The 26226-nt window shown below is 44.2% G+C and overlaps 1 protein-coding gene across 1 annotated transcript in view; it reads right to left on the bottom strand.

The window, feature by feature from the left end:
- The window catches only part of dnah5l (dynein, axonemal, heavy chain 5 like), a gene marked incomplete at both ends in the record, with an annotated part of 142853 nt that overhangs the window by 40237 nt on the left and 76390 nt on the right, over positions 1 to 26226 (bottom strand). Inside the window, 16 exons of the mRNA XM_080752420.1 lie at positions 3616 to 3737; positions 4512 to 4666; positions 4892 to 5002; positions 7458 to 7589; positions 8272 to 8412; positions 9012 to 9077; positions 10130 to 10366; positions 11987 to 12079; positions 15820 to 15920; positions 17191 to 17296; positions 18975 to 19142; positions 20076 to 20174; positions 20589 to 20723; positions 21640 to 21729; positions 23876 to 24052; positions 25808 to 25942. Of these exons, the coding sequence (XP_080608546.1) occupies positions 3616 to 3737; positions 4512 to 4666; positions 4892 to 5002; positions 7458 to 7589; positions 8272 to 8412; positions 9012 to 9077; positions 10130 to 10366; positions 11987 to 12079; positions 15820 to 15920; positions 17191 to 17296; positions 18975 to 19142; positions 20076 to 20174; positions 20589 to 20723; positions 21640 to 21729; positions 23876 to 24052; positions 25808 to 25942 (2068 nt within the window). The remainder of the gene's footprint in view (positions 1 to 3615; positions 3738 to 4511; positions 4667 to 4891; positions 5003 to 7457; positions 7590 to 8271; positions 8413 to 9011; positions 9078 to 10129; positions 10367 to 11986; positions 12080 to 15819; positions 15921 to 17190; positions 17297 to 18974; positions 19143 to 20075; positions 20175 to 20588; positions 20724 to 21639; positions 21730 to 23875; positions 24053 to 25807; positions 25943 to 26226) is intronic.

Here is a 26226-nt window from a genome sequence, read left to right as displayed (position 1 = left end):
ACAGGTTGGACACTTCACCACTGGACAACACGTTGTTCATGTACTCTAGAGGAGAGGAGAGGGCAAACAGGTTGGACACTTCACCACTGGACAACACGTTGTTCATGTACTCTAGAGGAGAGGAGAGGGCAAACAGGTTGGACACTTCACCACTGGACAACACGTTGTTCATGTACTCTAGAGGAGAGGAGAGGGCAAACAGGTTGGACACCTCACCACTGGACAACACGTTGTTCATGTACTCTAGAGGAGAGGAGAGCAAACAGGTTGGACACTTCACCACTGGACAACACGTTGTTCATGTACTCTAGAGGAGAGGAGAGGGCAAACAGGTTGGACACTTCACCACTGGACAACGCGTTGTTCATGTACTCTAGAGGAGAGGAGGGCAAACAGGTTGGACACTTCACCACTGGACAACACGTTGTTCATGTACTCTAGAGGAGAGGAGAGGGCAAACAGGTTGGACACTTCACCACTGGACAACACGTTGTTCATGTACTCTAGAGGAGAGGAGAGGGCAAACAGGTTGGACACTTCACCACTGGACAACACGTTGTTCATGTACTCTAGAGGAGAGGGGAGGGCAAACAGGTTGGACACTTCACCACTGGACAACACGTTGTTCATGTACTCTAGAGGAGAGGAGAGGGCAAACAGGTTGGACACTTCACCACTGGACAACACGTTGTTCATGTACTCTAGGAGAGGAGAGGGCAAACAGGTTGGACACTTCACCACTGGACAACACGTTGTTCATGTACTCTAGAGGAGAGGAGAGGGGGAGCAAACAGGTTGGACACTTCACCGCTGGACAACAAGTTGTTCATGTACTCTAGAGGAGAGGAGAGGGCAAACAGGTTGGACACTTCACCACTGGACAACACGTTGTTCATGTACTCTAGAGGAGAGGAGGGCAAACAGGTTGGACACTTCACCACTGGACAACACGTTGTTCATGTACTCTAGAGGAGAGGGGAGGGCAAACAGGTTGGACACTTCACCACTGGACAACACGTTGTTCATGTACTCTAGAGGAGAGGAGAGGGCAAACAGGTTGGACACTTCACCACTGGACAACACGTTGTTCATGTACTCTAGAGGAGAGGGGAGGGCAAACAGGTTGGACACTTCACCACTGGACAACACGTTGTTCATGTACTCTAGAGGAGAGGAGAGGGCAAACAGGTTGGACACTTCACCGCTGGACAACACGTTGTTCATGTACTCTAGAGGAGAGGAGAGGGCAAACAGGTTGGACACTTCACCACTGGACAACACGTTGTTCATGTACTCTAGAGGAGAGGAGAGGGCAAACAGGTTGGACACTTCACCACTGGACAACACGTTGTTCATGTACTCTAGAGGAGAGGAGAGGGCAAACAGGTTGGACACTTCACCACTGGACAACACGTTGTTCATGTACTCTAGAGGAGAGGGGAGGGCAAACAGGTTGGACACTTCACCACTGGACAACACGTTGTTCATGTACTCTAGGAGAGGAGAGGAGAGGGCAAACAGGTTGGACACTTCACCACTGGACAACACGTTGTTCATGTACTCTAGAGGAGAGGAGAGGGCAAACAGGTTGGACACTTCACCACTGGACAACACGTTGTTCATGTACTCTAGAGGAGAGGAGGGCAAACAGGTTGGACACTTCACCACTGGACAACACGTTCTTCATGTACTCTAGAGGAGAGGAGAGGGCAAACAGGTTGGACACTTCACCACTGGACAACACGTTGTTCATGTACTCTAGAGGAGAGGAGGGCAAACAGGTTGGACACTTCACCACTGGACAACACGTTGTTCATGTACTCTAGAGGAGAGGAGAGGGCAAACAGGTTGGACACTTCACCACTGGACAACACGTTGTTCATGTACTCTAGAGGAGAGGGGAGAGCAAACAGGTTGGACACTTCACCACTGGACAACACGTTGTTCATGTACTCTAGAGGAGAGGAGAGCAAACAGGTTGGACACTTCACCACTGGACAACACGTTGTTCATGTACTCTAGAGGAGAGGAGAGGGCAAACAGGTTGGACACCTCACCACTGGACAACATGTTGTTCATGTACTCTAGAGGAGAGGGGAGGGCAAACAGGTTGGACACTTCACCACTGGACAACACGTTGTTCATGTACTCTAGAGGAGAGGAGAGGGCAAACAGGTTGGACACTTCACCACTGGACAACATGTTGTTCATGTACTCTAGAGGAGAGGAGAGGAGAGGAGAGGAGAGGAGAGGAGAGGAGAGGAGAGGAGAGGAGAGGGGAGGGTGAATTTGTGGTCTGTTGTGTAACCACAACCCAACATATCGTCGTTGTCGGGTAGAAACCTTGTATGTCCAAAACCGTTCGTTTTGCATTTATCATTTTAAAAATGTAAACTAGTGAAAACAGCCGATCTACAAGCACAGTTGTAGATCTGCTGTTTTCACTACTTTTGTGCGACGGCCTTCTATGACGAGGCAGGGCTTTACTTTGCGAAAGAACGTACAGATTTGAAACTTGGAGATACAAGGTTTCTGCTTGACAGTGACGATATGTTCTCGTATGTCAAATAGGCAAAAATAGCAATATCCACGAGCTGACAATGCCTCGTGAGCTTTTACATCAGCTATTTTCGACAAATTGTTTGCCAATTTTTGCAGAATGTTCCTATTTCATGACATGCCAAGAAGAGGGGCATGTGTTTATTGTAGGCCTATAGCAAACTGGGAACCCATTTGATAGGAAAAAAGGGACAAATATATACAGTGTATATATTTTCCCCTTTGTTTTTGCCTCTGGGGGCAGAAACAGGAACTCGGTTTGGCTCCTCCCCATTTCTTTGTCCACTTCCTCCAAGGTGCTTCTGTGCAACTAACAGCACTACATGTTTAGGGCGGTGGTGGTGACAGATTTGAGAGATGAATTGTACAGAACCAAATATATCAATGGTTCTCAAAGTGGATTCCAGGGACTCTTTGGGTTCCTTTAGGGCAGGGGTTTTCAAAGTGGGTGACGGGGCACCCTGGGGTGCCGCGACGGCTGTCCAGGGGTGCCGCGAGATAATTTGATAATATTTGGAATTTATTTGGACACTTGAAAAAATATTTAGTATCATTTTAAACTTGAAGTACAAAGTTATTTTCTAACCAAAATGGCTGTTATCTCAACGATTTCCTCGCAACATAATCGTCATAATTCATCATACAAGACTGTCGCACAAAACTAGTGAAAACAGCCGATCTACAAGCACACAACGCCTCGCGTGTGCTTGTAGATCTGCTGTTTTCACTAGTTTAGTACATTTTATAGATGATAAATACAAAACGAACGCTTTTGGACATAAAAGGTTTCCACCTGACAACGACAATATGCTATAAAATATTTATGGGGTGCCCTGAAACAAAAATGTTTTGGAACCCTTGCTTTAGGGGGTCTAAATTGACCCATACAAGACTAACTTTGACAGTGTACAAATGGAACCAAATGGACGCTAACGGGTGGTTCCATTGGTACACAGTCAGAGGTAAGCCGGGGAGATCTTAGAATTTGAAGGTTTGAGAAACACTGAACTCTATAATATCTTTGCCTCAGGTAAATCTAAACAGACAGACGGGTACCTAGGAAGGCCTCCTCTTTGATGTGGTTGTCAGTGAACAGGAAGGTGACTCCTCTGCCCTGCTGTCCGGTCTGACGATACAAACTCCTCAAGTCCTCCAACAGGTTGCTGCTGTTGTATGTCCTGCACACACAAACACGCGCGCGCGCACACACACACACACACACACACACACACACACACACACACACACACACACACACACACACACACACACACACACACACACACACACACACACACACACACACACACACACACACACACACACACACACACACACACATGTTTTAGTTAGTGTGGTTGGCATAACAGGGCAACCAGCTATACTTGCCCGACTTTATTCTTTATTCTTCGTTACTCGCATCAAGGCAACCACACTTGCAATTTCCCAGAATTGCATCTTTCTGGTTAAAATAGATTTGGGAGAGAAAAAGCAGATCTAAAAGCTAACAATGCAAGGATTATAAATGGCCAAAAATGTAAAAATTGCATTCATAAAATCTCAAGTCAAACTCAAGTCATCTTTATCCATATAGCACATCATACAGCAGGTAGCCTCGGAAACCCAGACTTCTTTAGGCGATCGGAAGAAAAAGAAGCCTGGGCGATCGCGTTATGATCACTGTTGTAGGAAGTGTAGAATTTCCCTAACCAATCAGAGTGCAGAGAGCGTCGCACCAAATGTGTTGACGTCATGATGCCCCAGCGTTCTCTGCGCTGAGCAGAGGAGCAGAGGGGGGTGGGGGGAGGAGAACACATGCTATTGGCTGGAGACTTGCGGAGAGACTCACCGCGCCCGCCCATCTGCCTACACTTAACTGTCCGGTTAGAGTGTACAGCAGGTGACCCAAAGACAAGTGCTTTCCAATCAACCATAGTAGTGCGGGCACGTACCTGGTCAGTGTGATCTGGAAGGTCTGGTATCCAGCTATGAATGAAGCCAGCGTGGTCAGACTCCGTTTCCCAGAACCACCCACTCCCACCAGCAGGGCGTTTCCCTGAGGCGTACGCAGGATCCGGGAGATCCTCATCAGGTGTGTCATGGCGTCCTGGTTTTGGACAGGAGGAGGACACCATTTGATTCAGTTCAGCTCACACTTTAACAGGATATTTCAATTTAAAACACTTCTGGGGTTATTTATTTATTGAAAAAAAGTGAATAAAGGTAATTGACAAAACACGGCCGAGTCACACATTATTAGAATGTCACCTCCATGGTCCTTTCATAATCTGATCGATCAATCAACACGATTGATTAGGACCGACTGCTGTACCTTAAAGAAGACCAGGTCCATGGCTCCGCCCCTCACAGCTTCGTTATACTGCTGTTGAAACTCTGACAGACGCACCGACAGAGAATCCAGCGACGCCACTGGCTCATACACCTGTTACTCACAGCACAGAGAACAACAATAAGATGGACTAGAAGAAAGCCCCCTGCGGGGGCTTGAGTCTGTAAGATTTATACAATAGTTTCAGAATTACAACCCCTCAGGTACAGGGTGGCCTGCTCTGTTTTGGCTGGGTGGGTTATAATAAGATAGAAAAAAGCACCCCCTGTGCGTTTGTTTAGGTGGCATGGGATGTGTAGTGTAGTAGGAAAGGCAAAGTTAAATATTATGTTGAAATAAAGTGTACAATGGTACTGTTGAATATTTTTTTTTATTATGAGGTTGTTGTAGAACATGGAATGATGGGTGACAGTGTGTTCTTAGTAGTATACAGTGTCGTCAAATTAAAGAAACAGACAAATATATTCAAGGTTGCATCTGTTTTGAAGCACTTGTGTTATGATGACAGGCAAGTTATGAGAGAAAGGGGAAAGCATGTTTGAATGATCATGTGTAGTAATTCAAAGGAGTTTCTGGGATCCCTACTCGTCTGGAACAGCAGCGGGTGACCGAGAGAAAGACAGCTGCTGGTCGACAGATCTCTCTCTCTCTTTTCTCTCTCCATCTCTCCCTCTCTCTCTCACACACACACACATACATGCACACGCGCGCGCACGCAGACACACTTTTCATACCGTCCACATCCATCCGCCCAGGTTGTATCATGACTGCTTGCGATGGGAATTAAAACGCAATACAGGTTTGTTTTATATCAGCAGAAATAGTCGCGTTCCCAGTTCCCAACAGCACACGAGTGACTGTCTGACACATCTCGCTTTGCTCTTGCAAGTACACGCCCACTGCCTGATCTACAAACCCTCCAACGTGGCGCGGAGCGACACAGTTTGATCTTGGAAATCTAATGTTCTGTGCGCCACACAGTCATACGACTAATCATAAATCAGGCTCCATGAGAAGCACTCGGCACGCAGCACTTGACCAGTTTAGCAGCGGAGAGAGAGGGTGAAAGTCAGAGTTGAACAGAGGCATGGATGGACATGAAACAAACGTATCAAAGTGAACTCATATTATCAGCAAAATGGGACACAAATTCCTTATTGAAGCGTTTTTTTCCCCTCCATTGCGCGAAGCGATGCGATGGTGTGTTGTGTGGATAACACGTTAATGTGTTTGTGTGTGCGTGCGTGTGTGTGTGTGTTACAAGGCGAACAGTCCCCGTGACATTTTGTATTGATCATTATATTATGTATTATTGCTTTGTTCAGGCCCGACTCAATCTGAATAGAATCCCGTAGCGTGCGGAGCGCCCGACTTTTCAAAACGGCAAGTGTGAGCCCGTTTAGATAATCTGGTCAGAGAATCTGAAAAAAATGATCCTGTAGTGTTTAATGCTACCAGATTCAGTCGGGCAAGATTATCTGTTAGTGTATGGCCAGCTTAAGGGGTGTTGTTGTATAGACTGATCGATTGAAGAGTTGGAGCACTTTGCAATAGAAAAACAAAACTATAGAAGATCTGGTGACAATTCGAAAACCCGTGGACAAAATTAAATAGGTATTAAGGTTGCTCCCGCTCGTCTCTCTCTCTCGTGTCTGTCTCTCTCTCTCTCTCTCTCTCTCTCTCGTATCTCGCGTCAGTGCAGCGGCGCACGCCAGCGCACACACACACATTGAGTGATTGCTTGCTTGCTTTATAGTTTGCCAAGCAGAAAGTACACACACGTCACACACACAGTACGGGTCCTAACAGGTCCTCTTGGGTTATACACATGATGATTACAGTCCCGTGTTCCGAAGTGTTCCGAGGGAAATGCGACCGTTTCCAACACGGCTCCGAGTGATTATGATAAAACACAGACAGTACGGGTCCTAACAGGTCCTCTTGGGTTATACACATCTCTCAACTGCCCCCCCCCCTCCCCCTCGCTCCATCTCTGCATCTGAGCTTGCAGGCAGTTGTTTACGCCCATTTGTGACGTGAATCGCGTCGTCGGTCACTATGGCTTGTGCAATATAGGCAAACAAAAATGAAACATTTTGGCATTATATGAGAAGTAGAGACACACCTGAAGGTGATAAAGTTGATGTTGGGCAAGGTACATGCGTTATTGCTTTTTGTATTCTGTTTTTTAGACAATTGAACAACTGCTGAACGTGGAGTTACAGATGGAAACAGACACACACACACTAATTTTTTGGGGCGATTCTAATAAAGGTTGTGGGATGGATGGATGGATGGATACATAGATACATATAGATACAGTGATGGGCAAGCTACTTGGAAAATGTAGTGAGCTACCTCTACTTGTTACTCTTGATTAAATATAGCTCAACTACACTACAAGCTATCCCCAGAGAAATGTAGCAAGTTTCCGTTACGCTACTTAGAAATGTAGTTAAGCTATGTAGCTAAGCTACTTGTAGCTAGCTACTGCCCATCACTGCATAGATATATAGATACATGGATATTGTAACATTATTATTGGGACCTTGGGAGCTTCCAGCTCTGCATCATCAGGCTCCGCCCCAGTCGCCTCGGGAGCCACAGCCAGGAAGTCAACGAAATAGCTGTTCCACTGAGCATGCTCAGTCAGAGAAGGACCGTGATCCTCTGCTGTGATCTGAAGAGAGGGTGTAGACCAGTGTTGATGTCTCACACATAATTATGGTTATACAGTAAATGTTTCAAAGCTATTAGTGAGAGGATGTGCGCAGTGGCGTCAGTTCAGCAAAAGCTAGGGTATGGCAAAGATGGGAGTCCTCATGGATAAGAGGCATTACATTTTGGATAACATGACGGTTATATTGTGAAAATAGACGATCTACATGCTCAGCATGTATTTCAATGTCTGAAAAAAGATTTTTTGCTGTTTTTTCACACAGGTTTCTACGGTTTCTTGGGCTGGATATGGCAGCCTAACGTAGCTAAACGTGTCATGTTAGTAAACGTGCCACAATTAACAATAATGCATTGCACCTGTGCAGCTGACCTGCGGAACCTGGGAATATACCATTTTGTCAAGATGGGGAGAATACAAGTGTGGAGAATATAATTATAATACCTTGTTAAAGTGACCATTTTGTTAAATTTTGCATTTGTAGTTATTTTACTGTAATTTAACAACATAATAACCAGCACAGATAGACAAAGAGACATTCATGGATTTATATTTATTTATAACTTTTATTTCCCCCCCTGGACCCAGGGTATGGCAGCTGCATACCCCTGCCATACCCAATTGACACCCCTGGATGTGTGTGCCTTATGGCTTATTGTTTGTTCGTTTCTACATACACACATACCTTCTCCAGCATGGCAGTGAATGTGTGCGTGTCCGTGTCGTCCGTGAAGCGGTCAGCGACGACTCTCATGCACTCGTGATGGAACAGACCTGACAGGACCTCCCGGTCCACACACACCTCTGATGTGACGGTCAGAACACCCTGCACGCACGCACGCACGCACGCACGCACGCACGCACGCACGCACGCACGCACGCACGCACGCACGCACGCACGCACACACACACACACACACACACACACACACACAAACAGTTCAATCGGACGTAATATGCTATCTAACAAAATGTTGTTTTTAAAAGGACAACACTGATACATTTGGTGATATGGGGGGCAGCATAGCTCAGGGGTAGAGAAACCGACATTAGAGCACGAAGGGTTCCCGAAGGGTTCCCAGTTCGAATCCGGGCTCCCCCTGAGTTAATGTGGAAGAGTCCTTGAGCAAGACTCTGAACCCCTAATTGCTCCCGGTGAGTAGGTTGGTGCCTTGCATGGCTTCCTCCGCCACCGGTGTATGAATGTATGTGTGAATGGGTGAATGTAATGCACAATCTATGTAAAGCGCCTTGGATAAAAGCGCTATATAAATGCACCATTTACCATTTATGAGGGTGCAATACTTGAAACCTTGAGTTCTGGGAACCCAGAACTTATACTTATTATTATTTACGAAAATGTTGTTACGAGAGTGGATAGCAGATTGACTGATTAAAGCTTATCATTATTATTATTATTCATACCTGCCAGATACGACTCAGGTCCCTGAGGTTGAAAATGTAGTGGAACTTAGCTGGAGATGGTAACATCTACGAGAGAGAGAGAGAGAGAGAGAGAGAGAGAGAGAGAGAAAGAGAGAGAGAGAGAGAGAGGGGGGGGGGGGGGGGGGGTGAAAGGAGAAAGACAAAAGGAGTGTTAGAGTTATTAAGATACATTTTCTCAAGTTAAGAGGGACTATCACTTTAATGATCCTGCACTTGAAATCTATTCAATCTATTCTATAATGGGGAGGGCATTACCTCTAAATAAAACAATCACGTTTCTCAATTTCAATCAACAGTTATTGTGTAATATCATACAGTTACACGTAATGTTGTGTAGATCACGGGTCTTCAACGTTTTCAGGCCAAGGACCCCTTGGAAGAGAGAGAGATGAAGTGGGGACCCCCACTACCTTACAGTATCATAGATTCCATATAGTTTCATTGTTTGACAGCACAATCGTCAGTGTATTTTGGATTCATGTCAATTTGTGTTTTCAGATATTTAACCAGTAAGACTCCCTAATCGGGAGATACGCGACCGTCAGGTCGCAGCGTGATTTTAGGGCAAAATAGGAGCTGTGTCCAAAAATGTGTTTGAAAAAATCGGCCTCATGGTGGCGCTAGAAGAGGGCCATGTGAGAATTGATGGGTGGAGGTTGTGGTTTGGCAGGCAAGGAGTATGTGTGCAAAATTTGGCAACGGTTGCGGAGATATGAGCAGGGCAAAAGTGTGACTGATGGACGGACAGCCGGTGGAGGTTTTGGTAGTAAATGCGACCTGACGGTCACAATCACTTGAACCGTCAACACTTAATACACTTTACCTTTCACTCTGCACTTAGTCTGCTCTTTTTTCCCTCTACATCAAAGCTCTTTGCCACAAATAGCCGATCTACAAGCTCACAATGCCTCGCAGCGAGCTTGTAGATCTGCTATTTTTGTCTAAAGTTCTCAGAATATGGACTCTAGGGTTCAAGTGGTTAATATAAAAAAGAAGAAAGATTTAGAGGACCCCCTGTAGTAACTCTGAGGACCCCCTAGGGGTCCCGGACCCCCTGTTGAAGAAGACCCATGGTGTAGATTGTGTACTAATGGTACCTTGGCCTTGACGGCTTGCCAGACTCGCCTGGTGGTCGGCACCAGGGCTGCGGCCAGGTCACACACCCCAGGAGAGAAGCCTCTCTCGGGGCAGAAGTATCCCTGGGCCAGGGTGCAGAAGATCTTGTCGATGGAGGAGTTGGCGGGCAGGGTGCAGTTGAAGATGGAGAACTGCCTCTTCAGTCTCTGGGGGATGTCATTCCGTCCCCCTCCGGGGTGGATCATCGCTGCCACCAACTGGTGCAAAAGTATATTCACAATCATAAGTTTACTAAAACGTGACGCTAATCATACTGTGTAGGATACAAGGTACGTTTGTGCCGTTTCAAGTCTTCGGGCTTTACTGCTCTTTTCCTAACCTGACTCCGCCAGATGGTGGCAGCAGTGCGTAGTCTGCGTACCGTACCGCCCTACTTTACCATCCGAGACCGCTCGGGGAGAGTTGATATCGCTCGTAAAGTACCAGGCCAGACGAATCAGCAGCAGCTACGGGTGGGCTCTGAGCGGCTCTGAGCCAATAGAGTCTGACTGCAGACCACGTGGAAACCCAGGAGGCGGATTCCGCGTGTAACGTCATGCAGACAGGCCAATATGATGGTTGGAGTTGCCACTCCCAGACTGTGATAGACAGACGGCCTCATCCAATCACCTGCTAAAGAACTTGAAAAAATGGCCCGCCTCCTACATCGGTTTGGTTGGAATCAGAGCCCTAGAATGGAGAGTTGCGTCACTCCCGTTCACTTCATGGGGCCAGGTCTTCTACGCACACATCTATTGGCGTATAGTGACAAACGGCCAACCGGAAGTTTACAAAATGCATTGAAGTCTATGAGGTGTAAAGTGACAATGAACCACGTGACCAGCACTGTTTCTGACCCCGCGGTGACACCACTCTCTGATTATACTGCTCTGGTTGGAATGAATCCAGATGGTAAAAGCAGGGCGGTATGCAGGCATACGCACTGCTGCCACCATCTGGCGCAGTCAGGTTACTCTTTTCCAGATTTTTTCCTACAAATGCATTTTTTTCCCACAGGTTTCTTTCCCTGTTTTTCATTTCTAATGTTTATGGAGAATGGAGCGTATTTTTGCATATCACTTATATGCCGACATCTCATTAGGCTGACCGATTGAAACACTTTTAAACCAATTTATTCGTAGTTCCCCCCCCCCCCCACCCCGTAGTTACATATATGTGACTGAGGCTGGAGAAAAGGTCCTTATGTCTGCAGTAGTGAAGTCCGGCAAATTAACAAAATAGGTTTGATTTTGGATTTTTGGTGTTTATCCTTTTTTTCCCATATTATCTAAGAGTGTATGTTTGAGAACCTTCTCATTACAACATATATCCATTTTAGAATAATTAAATAGCTTAAATTAGTTTGTAAAGAGAGCTGTGTTGTTGTGTTTCCTTACCCCCTTCTGGGGGGTGGAGACAACATTAACATGTCAAAGCCAACATTTACATCTGCAGTTTCTGTTGGCTAATGTGTGGTTGTTGTTCTCAGGTTTCAGCTACAGATCACCCCCAACAGGTTAGGGCAGGTGAGGGGTGGAGTTAACAATCCATTGTTCAAACCCCTTACCTGACTGCCAGTAGTGTGACAAACTTTGAGAGCCCTTTACTCAGATTCTTGGTTCGAGGTTTAAATACATTCAAATAAGTATATCTTCTTCAAATATATTCAGATTTCAATGAATGACATGTCATTTGAAAGCTTATATTCTGCAATATATTTGTATCTGAAATATATATACTGTAGCTGAAATCTAAAATGACTATGTTGTACTGAGCAGCTCCCAGTGACCACACTATTCCACTTCTAAAAGTGAGTCCAGAAGTGAAGTCAATGTTACCTCTATGTCCACCACTGTGGTGAACTCCCCTGGACGATCCAAGTTATAGAACCCTCCCTGTTCCATCAGCTGACGCACAATCTCATTGGTTATCTGAGAGAGAGAGGTAACGCATGTCATTGGTAATCTGAGAGAGAGAGAGAGGTAACACATGTCATTGGTTATCTGAGAGAGAGGCAATGCATGTCATTGGTTAACTGAGAGAGACAGAGAGTGGGAACACATGTCATTGGTTATCTGAGAGAGAGAGAGAGAGGGAACACATGTCATTGGTTATCTGAGAGAGAGAGAGAGAGGTAATGCATGTCATTGGTTATCTAAGAGAGAAGGAACGTATGTCATCATTGGTTATCTGAGAGAGAGAGGTAACGCATGTCATTGGTTATCTGAGAGAGAGAGAGAGTGGGAACACATGTCATTGGTTCACGGGCTAAAACGTTTGGGAAGCAATACCATCATGCTTGCTGTAGTAGACAGAGTGGTGTAAAATTAAGTAGATTAACTGAAAAGCTTTTGGAACTGAATGATTATATGATACTGGTGTTGTCTGTCTGTTGGAGAATTCCATCTAGTATAGACTATCTTGCTGGCTGGTGCATGTGGAGAGAGGCAAAGGGAAAGTGTTGTGTGCCGTTCCCGATTGTTTAGCAAAAAAATAAACCGCGGAAACCTTTATTGTTTATGTCGGACTTCTGCGTTGTTTGCGGCGTGAGTTTCGGTGCTATAATCAAATGGTTTGCGGATTCGGAATCTCAAGAATCTTAGCTTTAAAATGGTATACAGCTTGCAAAGAAATAAACCGCGGAAACCCGAATAAAACGCGATCAAATCCGCGAAAAACCGCCATTTTTCGCGCGCGTGCATGAGCCCCCCCCCCCCATGTCAACCCCCCCACTCTGTAAGAGGCTATAACGCCCCTGTCTGAGAGAGAGAGAGAGTGGGAACACATGTCATTGGTTATCTGAGAGAGAGAGGGAAGTCAGGGAACACATCTATCTCATTGGTTATCTGAGAGGGAACACAAGTCATTGGATATCTGAAAGAGAGGGAACACGTCTCATTGGTTATCTGACAGAGAGAGGGAACACGTGTCATTGGATATCTGACAGAGAGACGGAACACGTCTCATTGGTTATCTGACAGAGAGAGGGAACACAAGTCATTGGATATCTGACAGAGAGAGGGAACACGTGTCATTGGATATCTGACAGAGAGAGGGAACACGTGTCATTGGTTATCTGCGAGAGAGGGAACACGTGTCATTGTTTATCTGACAGAGAGAGGGAACACGTGTCATTGGATATCTGACAGAGAGAGGGAACACGTGTCATTGGATATCTGACAGAGAGAGGGAACACGTGTCATTGTTTATCTGACAGAGAGAGGGAACACGTGTCATTGGATATCTGACAGAGAGAGGGAACACGTGTCATTGTTTATCTGACAGAGAGAGGGAACACGTGTCATTGGATATCTGACAGAGAGAGGGAACACGTCTCATTGGTTATCTGAAAGAGAGGGAACACGTCTCATTGGTTATCTGACAGAGAGAGGGAACACGTGTCATTGTTTATCTGACAGAGAGAGGGAACACGTGTCATTGGATATCTGACAGAGAGAGGGAACACGTGTCATTGGATATCTGACAGAGAGAGGGAACACGTGTCATTGGATATCTGACAGAGAGAGGGAACACGTCTCATTGGTTATCTGACAGAGAGAGGGAACACGTGTCATTGTTTATCTGACAGAGAGAGGGAACACGTGTCATTGGATATCTGACAGAGAGAGGGAACACGTGTCATTGTTTATCTGACAGAGAGAGGGAACACAAGTCATTGGATATCTGACAGAGAGAGGGAACACGTCTCATTGGTTATCTGACAGAGAGAGGGAACACGTGTCATTGTTTATCTGACAGAGAGAGGGAACACGTGTCATTGGATATCTGACAGAGAGAGGGAACACGTGTCATTGGATATCTGACAGAGAGAGGGAACACAAGTCATTGGATATCTGACAGAGAGAGGGAACACGTGTCATTGGATATCTGACAGAGAGAGGGAACACGTGTCATTGGATATCTGACAGAGAGAGGGAACACGTGTCATTGGATATCTGACAGAGAGAGGGAACACAAGTCATTGGATATCTGACAGAGAGAGGGAACACGTGTCATTGGATATCTGACAGAGAGAGGGAACACGTGTCATTGGATATCTGACAGAGAGAGGGAACACGTCTCATTGGTTATCTGACAGAGAGAGGGAACACGTGTCATTGGATATCTGACAGAGAGAGGGAACACGTGTCATTGGATATCTGACAGAGAGAGGGAACACAAGTCATTGGTTATCTGACAGAGAGAGGGAACACGTGTCATTGGATATCTGAAAGAGAGGGAACACGTCTTATTAGTCCAGTAATTTTAGGCCAAAATTAGGCTAAACCTAAAACAAATTGCAATAGTAGCAAACTCAACTGATTCTGTATCCTCATTATGTCCTTAGTGAGGGAAAAAAAGTCCCAAGGAATCCCACGGGGCAAAGTTTTGAAAACGACCTACCTACCTTCACTTACTATACACTACACTGTAACGGGAAAAAAAATCTGCTTTAAGTGGGATGTGAGGGGTCAATGGTCTCTCAAAATGATGGTTTAGTGATGAATCATCAATTTTCACAGTCTTTTGGGGTCCGTTTTTAGCCCAAGGAATGTTTCTCATGCAAAACAAATGCTTGCAATGGATTCAGAATAATTAAAAACCCCTAGTTTGACCCCTCACTTCCCACTTAAAGCAGATTTTTTTGGGAGTCATTTTTCCGTTACAGTGTAGTGTATAGTAAGTGAAGGTAGGTAGGTCGTTTTCAAAACTTTGCCCCGGTGGGATTCCTTGGGACTTTTTTCCCTCACTAAGGACATAATGAGGATACAGAATCAGTTGAGTTTGCTACTATTGCAATTTGTTTTAGGTTTTTTCATATAATGACTGGACTATATTGGTTATCTGCGAGAGAGGGAACAATCCATGGTTATCTGAGAGAGAGAGGGAAACATCTCATTGGACATCTGAAAGAGAGAGGGCCAAACGTCATTGGAGGGGAAACATTTTCATTGGATATTTGCAAGAGAGGGACAAGTCATTGAATGTTTGAGAGAATCAGCATAAGATTACATTAAAAAAATCCATCAAGTCCCATCAGCATTTCACTTCTTGTGCTTGTTGTAAATACATTATTCTGATTATTCTGAAATATCAGTAAGGGCTTGGAGTGTAAAGGGTGTAAGCAGGCGCGTGAAAAGCATACAGACAACAGCGCGCGCAAAGCCATATTATGACCTCAACAGCTGTGGAGTTCAGACTTCAGAGAAATGGGCGTTGCTATTTACTGAGGGCACTGGACCGAACCATTTGGGGATTTTAGATGGGGGGGGGGGGGCTTAAACATATCGCTCGCGTTTAGTGCGTGATTTTCAGAATTCAGACCCCTAAAAGTTTGGCTTGGGGGTCCCTGACTGGGGGGGACGGGGGGGTCTTCTGGAAGTGAATGGAGGGGACGAAATTGGACCTGGAAGGTGACAAAACACCCTTGACCCCCCCCCCCCCCCGGCATTTTCGCCCCTGGGTGTAAGTGCCATTTTCAAAATGTTCAGCTTTTCATTGATAGTAATAATGAAGAGTGAAGAGTGGAAAGAAAGAGCAAAATAAGAGAAGAGAAGATCAGGCCAACATGGAGTGTGTCTTACCTGGTCTCCCCACTCATTAATAACAGGCATGTTGATGTCTTACCTGGTCTCCCCACTCATTAATAACAGGCATGTTGATGTCTTACCTGGTCTCCCCACTCATTAATAACAGGCATGTTGATGTCATCGATAAACACGGTCATCTTACGTCCAGCGGGTGGGCCGTAAGTAGAACCCATCCTCTTGTCTGGAACATTGAACACAACCAAACAGAGCAACACATGATGAGAGGAGACAGGATGAGATTATATGAGATGAATATAAAATGATACAACAGATTAGATGAGATGAGGATAAAATGATACAACAGATTAGATGAGATGAGGATAAAATGATACAACAGATTAGATGAGATGAGGATAAAATGATACAACAGATTAGATGAGATGAAGATAAAATGATACAACAGATTATATGAGATGAAGATACAATGATACAACAGATTAGATGAGATGAAGATAAAATGATACAACAGATTAGATGAGATGGAATGTGATGAGATAAGAGGGTATAAGATTTGGATTGCAACAATTAACAAAGTAATAATTCATACATAGATATATAATTGATAATTGATACATTAATAACATAATCATTTAATAATCAATCCCTATATTGTGCATGTCATCATTGGTGAAAAGTTTAGAAAATGTCTGTTATCTTCTCCAGATTTGCACAACACCACTTGTGTGACAAAGTACGGTATAAAATATTGCAGAAGTGGTTGATTGATTGATTGATTAATTGATTCCTTAAGAAAAATAATAATATATTAAAAACGTATATTTCTTGATTATTTGATGAATTGAAAAAAGCAATAGATAGCCCTATATACAGGGTTCCCACACATTTTTACCAATTAATTTCCAAAACGTTTCCAAAACTTTTCCAGAATATTTAACCCAATTTCCAGGACTAAATAACAATAATTCAGCTCAATAACAAGTCGCTTACTCCTATGCGCAATGCCCAAAGACAGGTAGTGTATGCCAGTGGTTCTCAACCTTTTCAGGCTGTGACCCCCGAAATAATCATATTTTAACTGGGGACCCGGCACCCTGACAAGCACTAAGAGCACTATTGTGAAAATAGCAGATCTACATGCCAAAAACGCCTCGCATTGCGAGGCGTTGTGTGTCACAATTTCTGCCTCTAATATTTGACAATTTGGCCAATGTTTAATTTGTCATTTCAGAGGTATTAACAAAATCAATAACCAAAGACAATGCATAGCTATTTCTTCCAGGACCTTCCAGGACCCTTGATCAATTCCAAAACTTTTCCAGTACTGGAAAATATTTTTCTAATTTCAAAATATTTCCAGGAATTTCATGACCGTGGGAACCCTGTATATAAGATCAGATATCAGACAGCATGAGATTAGTTGAGAAGAGGCAGGAAAGATCAGACGCAAGGAATAAAATGAGGGTTGGGTCGTAGGTTGCGAGAAGTTTCACCTATGTAGCTCTCTATGGTTCTCTGGAACATGCAGGGCAGGGTGGCTGAGGAGAAGTTGACCCTCTTAGTGAGGTGGACCTCTGGGTTAAACTTACTGGTGTAACCCTGCATGGGGACAGGCAGACCTGCACGTTTAGCATTACACTTGCATTCGCATTCAGTGGCGTCACACCAAATTCTGGGCCCTGGGTACAAGGATTCACTGCGGGCCCCCCATGAATTTTAACTGTTGAAAAATAGCAGATATACAAGCTCACAGCGCGGCACCGAGTGCCGCGCTGCGAGCTAGTAGATCTGCTATTTTTGAAAATGTTTCCATGTCAGTGGTGCTCAAACCTTTTCATGTCAAGGACCCCCAAGATGATATGTATTTGGCCACAGACCCCCCATCTCAAAATATTTAGTTCCAGGGACCCCCCCAGAAGCAAAAGTTTAGTTACAAATGTCCGCTTAAAAAATACATATATTCAAAGATTTGCACACAATTTCACGACTTTAAAAAAATAGCAGATCTACAAGCTCGCAGCGCGGCACTCGCTGCCGCGCTGTGAGCTTGTAGATCTGCTATTTTTCAATAGCTAAAGTTGCTAGGGCCCCTCCACCTTGGGCCCTTGTAACTCAGTCCCACTTTCCTCCCCCTTGTGACGCCCCTGTTCGATTTAGCCTAATGTAGGCCAATTATTGTATTGCCAGATTTTATACAACAACGTTCAGCTGGCATTGGCACAAAGTGTAGTGAGATGAGATGAGGAGAGATACATGACCCTGAAGGGAAATTAAGGTGTTACAGCAGCATGAATAAAATAAAACACTTTCACAACATGCCATTTCAACTCTTCAGTAGGCTATTTACTGCCCTTTTCCTGAAAGTGTCCTGCAAATGCATTATTTCCACAGGTTTCTTTCCCTGTTTTGCCTTTTAACATTTTTATGGAGAATGGAGCGTATTTTTATAAAAACTTGCACATGTAAAGAAACCACTCCATTCCCATTGGAAAGCAGAATCCACCTTAAACTTCAAAGTCAGAGAAGGTCGGCTACAATTATTTGAAGCGGTGTTTGTAATTTATTTACTAGTTACTTTGATTATTATTATGAAACCACTTCGGAACTGTACAGTATACTTGGGAAATGTTAAAATAGCCGTTCTACAAGCTCACAACATTTACACATTTTATGCTTTTGAAAATGTGTGAAATAGGTAATGAGTACTTTATACTTTTGGTACTTTAAGTATATTTTGATGCCAATATTTTGATCAAGTCAATTTTGAATACTGATCTTGTACTTGTAATGAATTGCATTTTTATAGCAATTTTCTAAGTACCCAACGCGCTTTACGGAGGAACGGAGGTGACGCAGCGAACAGTCGACGCCACCCAGCTTCCTCTCTTCCCTCATTCACAAACCAATGGTGGCAAGTTAATACCCATTGGGCTCTATTTTGAAATCGCCGCGCGCCGCAAAAAACGGCCATTATCTGCGACCGCCACCCTCATATGCGTTCTTTGCTATTATCAAACCAATGGTGCCAAGTTAACACCCATTGACTCATTGGAGGCATTGTGGGGTTCAGTGTCTTGCCCAAGGACACTTCGACATGTCATGTGGACAGGGGGAGCCGGGATTCGAACCGCCGAACCCACGGATCATTGGACGATCCGCTCTACCTCCTGAGCCACAGACAGCCGCACCAAATCCTATTGTATTTCTACAATAGGATAATGATACTTTTACTCTGATACAACATGTGAGCACTTCTTCCATCACTGCCTTCACTCACGTTGATCATGACCGTCTTTGCCGTCCCCTGTTCTCCGATCAGCAGAACGGCCTTGCCCTGCTTCATGATGGTGTGGACGAGGAAGTCCGTCCGGACGTTGTCCACGTTGGGGACCAGGATGGAGGAGTAGTCCGGGACCTGGTCTCTGGGGTACATGTAGTCTGGGACCTGCAAAGAAGAACAGTTACCGCCAAACAGTGTTGTTTTTGACAGCAAATTTTGAATTTGTTTTAGTCATAGTCTTTTGAATAAAATGTAATTTAGTTTTAGTCATAATTTAGTCACCTGAAAAGTTTTAGTTTTAGTCTAATTTTAGTCGACTAAATATCATAAGATTTTAGGCGTCTAAATCTGCAGTTGATTTAGTCGACTAAAATGTATTTTGGCAGGCCTTGATGGCATCGTAATGACTGATTTTACACTTGATTGCGTGCTCAGCACGCAACACCTGAGAGCAACCAAACATAAAATGACTCTCTTCTCCACCAGTCCCTCCCTAAGGTTTTAGTCTAGTTTTTATTTTGTTGACGACATTATATCTAGTCTTAGTTTTAGTCATCACAGCTTAGTTTTTATTTCGTTTTTATTTAGTTTTTCGTCAGTGAAAAAAACACAGTGTGGGCAAACATTTTTCGTCATAGTTTTAGTCGACGAAATCAACTCTGCCGCCAAAAAGGCCAAAAGGCTTCAATGACCACACTGTATGCCTCTGGAACTCCAGGTGACATGTTTGAGCCGTGCCAACAGCTTCTACATGAGTCTTTGTGTGTATGTATGTAGCCTACGTATGTCTGTCCGTCCATATGTCCGTCCCGCAGAGCTTGGCTTTGGCCAAGCTTTGCGGGACACGTAATGAAATGTACTCATAAAAAGGCACAGCTTTGAGCAGTGCTTACCGCTGCTACATCTGGCTTTGAGTCTATGTACACCAATCACGATCAAGGATAAAAGGCAGCGCTCACTTCACACTGGGTGTGCTTTTGTTACAGCGGGCTCTGTTACACAACCGCCGCTTCCTGTATCATTATGTACTTAGCCTTAGATGAATGAAAACCAAGTTCCAAAAATGGTGGCGCTTGGTATTTACATGATTATTCGTACCTTGTTGGACCAGTGCTCCCAGGATCCCTGCTCGTTGACGGTGAACTCAAAGACGGTTTGCCCGTCCTCAGCCTGAGGCAAGTCCAACGTTGAGTAGCCCTTTAAATAACAGGAGGACAGTGTTAAAACAGTTATCCATGTGTATAACACTATGGTAAAAAAAAAAAAAGATGAATCTTGATTTTTGAACAAAAATAAACATTTAAATTCACTTCCGGTTCAAACCGTGACATGCAGGCTTAAAAGACATTTAAAACAAATACTTTATGAAATGTCTATGCATGGGGAAAACACTTCCGGGACCAGAGTAAAAACACAGGACCAGAGTAAGAATCACAGATATTTCTTTTATCTGTGACAGATATTTTTGTATCTGTATCTACCATCCACTTGAATGGAAAAATATCTGGAGAAAGAGATTTTTTTATCTGTTATCTGGCCCAGTGGGAATGGGCCTTGAGGCTTAAACTGCGATGCCCTATGGGTTAAAAAGATGTATTAAGTGTAATATACCTTTAAGACGGCCTCCATCTTGTCCCTGTCCTCCAGCTCCAGCAGCGCTCCCAGGGACCACATGAGGGACAGGACGAAGAGACGACCCACGTCTCCATGGCAACCCTGCCTCTCCTCTGAGCCAGGCAACAGGCCCTGCATGCACACCATGCAAATAAAACATACCAATAATACCAGGGTTTTAAATGCCTCCCCCTGGCCAGCCGGGGCACTTGATGGAGGGGAAAGGAACTGGTTGGAATAACGTGTTCCTTCCACGCGCTACGTCCATCCCGGGGAAATCCCCCCTGTCAGGTGAAAAGAAACAACTTGGACTACTCATGCATTGAAGGAAGCATGAGGTCAGTCCGTTGTCTCCCCAGGCGCGGCAGAGGGAGAGCAGAGCCCAGGATTACATAGGCAATTGGCACTGGGTGAAAATGGGTTGCAAAATCGTGGGATAATAATTATATAAATAAAAAATAAAAAAAATAATACCAGGGTTCCCACACATCTTTACCAATAATTTCCAAAACTTTTCCAGAATATTTAACCCGATTTCCAGGACTATATAACAATAATTCAGCTCAATAACAAGTCAAATACAGGCATTGTATGCCAGTGGTTCTCGACCTTTTCAGGCCGTGACCCCCGAAATAATCATGTTTTAACTGGGGACCCCTACCCTGACGAGCACTAAGAGTTGAGGAATTTTGTATAAAACGGTTTTATTGTGAAAATAGCAGATCTACATGCTCAGATGTAGATCTGCTATTTTCACAATTTCTGCCTCTAATATTTGACAATTTGTCATTTCAGAGGTATTTACAAAATCAATAACCAAAGACAATGCATAGCTATCTGTAGTACTCAGCTGAAATCTACTGTATTTCTGTTAGTCTACTGTAGTTCTGTTATCTCTGTCCTAGTGTTTTTATGTATTTTTCCTCCCATTCAATTAGTCTGTTACTCCATATCTCTGTCAGCGATATAACCGGAGAATAGAAGCGTGAGTTGTCCTGAAACTTGGTGGGAATGATCAAGACAAAGAGACAAAGCATACAGTACATACCTGTAGCAGGTCGATGGTCTGTTTGATGTACATACACTCCAGGACTTGCATCTTAGGACACACAGCAGTGGACACAAAATTCAACAGGTCCTGCAGGAGACAGTAGACCTACTGTTTAGCTCAGTGGTTCCCAACCTTTTCTCAACGCCCAGAGATGTCGGGTGCGTTCGGAAATGCGCACTCAACGCACTGGTGTGCCATGTTGTCGTTTGTTTATTCGGTGCACTTGGTGCGTTGTCGTTCGGAAATCCAGTGCGCGACGCACTGGTGTGTTGAGTGCACGCACTGACCAACCCTACTCAGAAAATGGGGTTTGACGGTGTGATGGTGGTGCGGTGTTCTGATTGGTAATGGAGGAAATAACCGCAAAATACAGCACTTGCAGCTTAATTGGTCGTTTGGGCTTGATAGTTTCACACACATCAACAACATGTAAATTAACAGTACCGGTAGGTATGCCAATGTTGTGAATTAGACCTACATCTCCTAATAGCAACGTTACGTTAGCATACTCAGCAGCAACTGCTGCTTTTCAGAAAGTTTACCTTCAGAGTTCAGAGTGAAAAAGCACACAGCTGCCTGTTAAAACTGGTCGTTCGTAAATAAGCCACACCGAACGCACTCTCCAACGTCACGCCCACTGCACTCACTACACTGAGCACACACCCGGTGCGGGTTTCCGAACACACCCGTCATTTCAGAAAGACATAGGAGGTAGCAAAAATGAATTTGCCATAGCCCCATCTCTAAAATAGCCAAAATAGTGGATCTACACGCTCTCAACACGTAGCCAGGCGACGCGTTGAGAGCTTGTAGATTCACTATTTTCACTATTTGTTTGGGAGCGAAAAGAGAAACTGTTTGAAAATGATCGCATAATGACATTCCCAAAATAGGGATGCCAAGTTAAAAGTGGTTTAATAAATGAATGGTTGCATACAATAAAAAAAAGTCTAAAAGTGTCTAAAGTGTCCTGACGTCCCTAATGACACCCCTGCAAGGGAGGGCCCACTTGAGAATCTTGCAAGTGTTCGCTGCCCACCCATCTGTGTTAAAAACTCTTTGAGTGCCCAGAATCACCACTAGAGGGCGCCCAATGACCATAGAATCTACCATGTATATGCACAAGCCGTGCGCAGCCATGACGCGCCTGAACACTTTCCTTTGTGCATGAACAGGGACAGGATGAAGTTAGCTTGAAGTTAGCTATTGGCTACCAAGCATTTTAGAAGCCCTATTTTCGGCGATTTAGCCGTGATTAAACCTTGCACACCTCATGGATATGCATGGAACAGAGAAAATGAGCTCTTAAGATCCTGGATTGCATTGGAGTGGATGGGAAATATCGGGTCGCGACGCTCTCGCGGGCCGTGTAAACAGATGACGGCCGGCGGCCCGGCTCGAAAATTTAGCCCGTGCTTCGGTAAGGCCTCTGGATTTTTTTTTTTTTAAAGCCGAACTAGTTCGGGATCGGCACCCCGAACGCTAATAAGGTCCAAATAAAGCCGAACTAGTTCGGGATCGGCACAATAAGAGTTAAGTGGCCAGATGGGAGTGCATTTTCAGAGCATGTTTAAAGCCGGATTCAAGACTCAAGATGAATTTATTTGTCATTGTCCTTCCTTCAGCATTCCAAAAGACCAAAATGTTTTTTTTCTTCTATTGTTTACTCACACCATGGAGAATTGAGTTCAATAATATGTTTTTGTATTTGTCGCATTCCTAAGACAAAAATTAGATTACGATAAATGTACCCCCATTGATTCCGGATGGGGACCCAAATTCATGCTCAATGGTGGTAAATTTACTATAATAAAATCTTCTTTAATCAATTTTCCTCTCCTCTCCTCTCCTCTCCTCTCCTCTCCTCTCCTCTCCTCTCCTCCTCTCCTCCTCGAAATATGTGGAGTAGTGTACCATAGAATCAAGTTAAAACACATTTAGGCCTACACGCTAGTTTTAAAAAATTAAACAATGTAATTGTTGCATTTTTCCTACAAGATATGTTTTAAACCTGTAAAAATAACAATAGAAATATCCTCATGCTATAGCAGGTTAATACAAACAATTATAGGCAGTAGGCTATTGGGCCTATGGTCGACTATAGCCTATGACATCAAGGGAATTTTAAGTAATAAGTTGCTATAACCCCATTGCCCGCCCGTCCCACATTGTCCCACACAAGCGGTACTTCTGTCCCTCAAATGAACAATTTGGATCTGGTTACCCTACTCACCTGGTAGCAGCAGTTGAAGCAGCCCTGCAGTGTGTGTGCCTGGCTGGTGGGCAGTGTGTGCAGCCAGGCCTGCAGGATGGGCTGCCATCCCAGCACGGAGGAGCTCATGAACACCATGCCGTTGCGAGACACCGTGGCCGGGGAGGCGTTGTCGATGTTGTGGGGCTCGAACACCACCTGGAAGGAAGCAGACCCGTGGAGTACTTCATTTAATGCATCGTGACACATTGTGAGCTTGTAGATCGGCCATTTTCAAATGGTTGAAATGTATATATGGCTGAATGTGGTTTAATGCACTGTAAGCTATGTTTTGTAATAATAATCAAAATCGCTAGAAAGTAACTAGTAACTAAAGTTTCAAATAATTGTAGTGGAGTAAAAGTACAATATGAATTCACTTGAATTCATGGATGTAGGGAACCACAGCTGGCCATCAAATTATTGGCTTAAAAATAAATAAATCCATGAATTCAATTCTCCATGGGGTGAGTAATGAATAGAAAGGGTAATTGTTTGGGTGAACTATCCCTTTAGGTACAGTACCTGAGTAAATTAACTTTGTTACTTTACACCATTGCCTGTGGACCGGACCCGTTTACTAATATGTGAGGGTAGCCTCACATAAACATTAGTAACAGTTACAGTAATATTACTACTAAAATCTCGTAGCTTGTCTGACTGTCAGTATTGTCTGACTGTCAGTACAGGAAGTGATGTCACGTGATGTCAGTGAGTCACAGTGATGTGGTACAGAATGACTCATACTGTATATGGGCATAAAAAGGATGTCAGGTGAGATCACTTCCTGTACTGACAGTCAGACAAGCTACGAGATTTCTCAGGGTATAAAAGTCCATATTATGGTCATTCCCAGAAAAAGAAAAAACTTTTATGCCCATACATGGAGATTTCTGATGTCATAAATCCCAGGCCGAAAATGAGAATGTTAGGGTACCCCTTTATGCCCATATATGGAGATCCACAGGCATCAAACCAAGGCCCATATATGGAGATTCCTATATTGTCAATATTAAGGACATTATTAAGGATATTATGTTATCAATATTAAGGACATATATGGGAATGCCCATATTTGGTAATGTCCATATATGGGCATGTTTTGACATGACATAACTATCATGAAGGGGTCTCCATATATGAGTAACTGGTTCCATATACATCACTGGCCAGATGGACAAGAATTGGCGCGACCTCGAGGTCGCATGTCACCCTGAGGTCGCAAATCACCCTGAGGTGTCTTACTAGTTATATACAGTACTTGTATAATAAACGTCATTTGTATACCACTTTTCAAAACAAGTTCACAAAGTGCTTCACAGAAAAATGTAAAACAAACTAAGAAAAGTCGACCAAAGTTGCTTATAATAAGCGAACATGGCAACACTGGTGGAGCCCTCACGGCAGGGCCGGATTAACACCTCAGAGGGCCCCTGGGCACTGAAGCGCCAAGGGGCCCCCGTGTGCGCGCAAAATGTTGGCATAACTAGGCATGTAGGTCCAATATAACATCTGCAGCAGCTGTTGGCTCAGCGCGGCCCGGCGGAGTTTTAATCAGTTGACTTGACTTTCATGAAATATTGTACATTGTACTTAACACACAATCAGCACTTTTCAGAAGTATTCTCACAGCATTTGTTTCAGGGGGTGGTGGACATCATTTATTTCATTCTGATTTTTTTTTTTTTTTTTGAGGGCCCTTGATACCCAGGGGCCCCTGGGCACGTGCCCAAAGTGCCCATATGGTAGATCCGGGCCTGCCTCACGGCAAAAGCCCTGTTGCCTTCCATTAAAAGCCTTGTCCGGTACCTCGAGTAGCAACGTTCAGTCATTTAGAAATAAACAGCAGCCTACTATTTTAAAATGTATTTTAAAATGGTCTTAGAATGTTAGAATATGGCAATAAGCAGTGACCTTGCAGCTGGGAGCCATGGGGATGCGGTCTCCGTTAGCCAACGTCAGAGTCTTGTTGTCGTCCAGGACTGAGTTGAGGTTTTCTATCCAGATGGCATCGACTGGACCATCCAGTACGATCCAGACATGTTCACCCTGACACACACACACACACGCACACACACGCACACACACACACACACACACACACACACACACACACACACACACACACACACACACACACACACACACCAAATGTATTTGCACCTCACTTGAAATCACAGTACCGGAAAACAACATTTTTATCATCTCACTTAATCTGTTGTCTTTTATCACCAATTAGGGGGATAATTTCATGAAATAATATATTAAAAATAATCAATCCCTGTTTTGGGCATGTCATTATGGGAGAAAAGATATAAGATATAAGAAAAATA

The sequence above is a fragment of the Nannobrachium achirus genome (assembly GCF_963921795.1).
Source record: "Nannobrachium achirus genome assembly, chromosome: 21".
Classification (NCBI taxonomy): domain Eukaryota; kingdom Metazoa; phylum Chordata; class Actinopteri; order Myctophiformes; family Myctophidae; genus Nannobrachium; species Nannobrachium achirus.
This window is presented reverse-complemented; position numbering and strand designations above follow the sequence as displayed.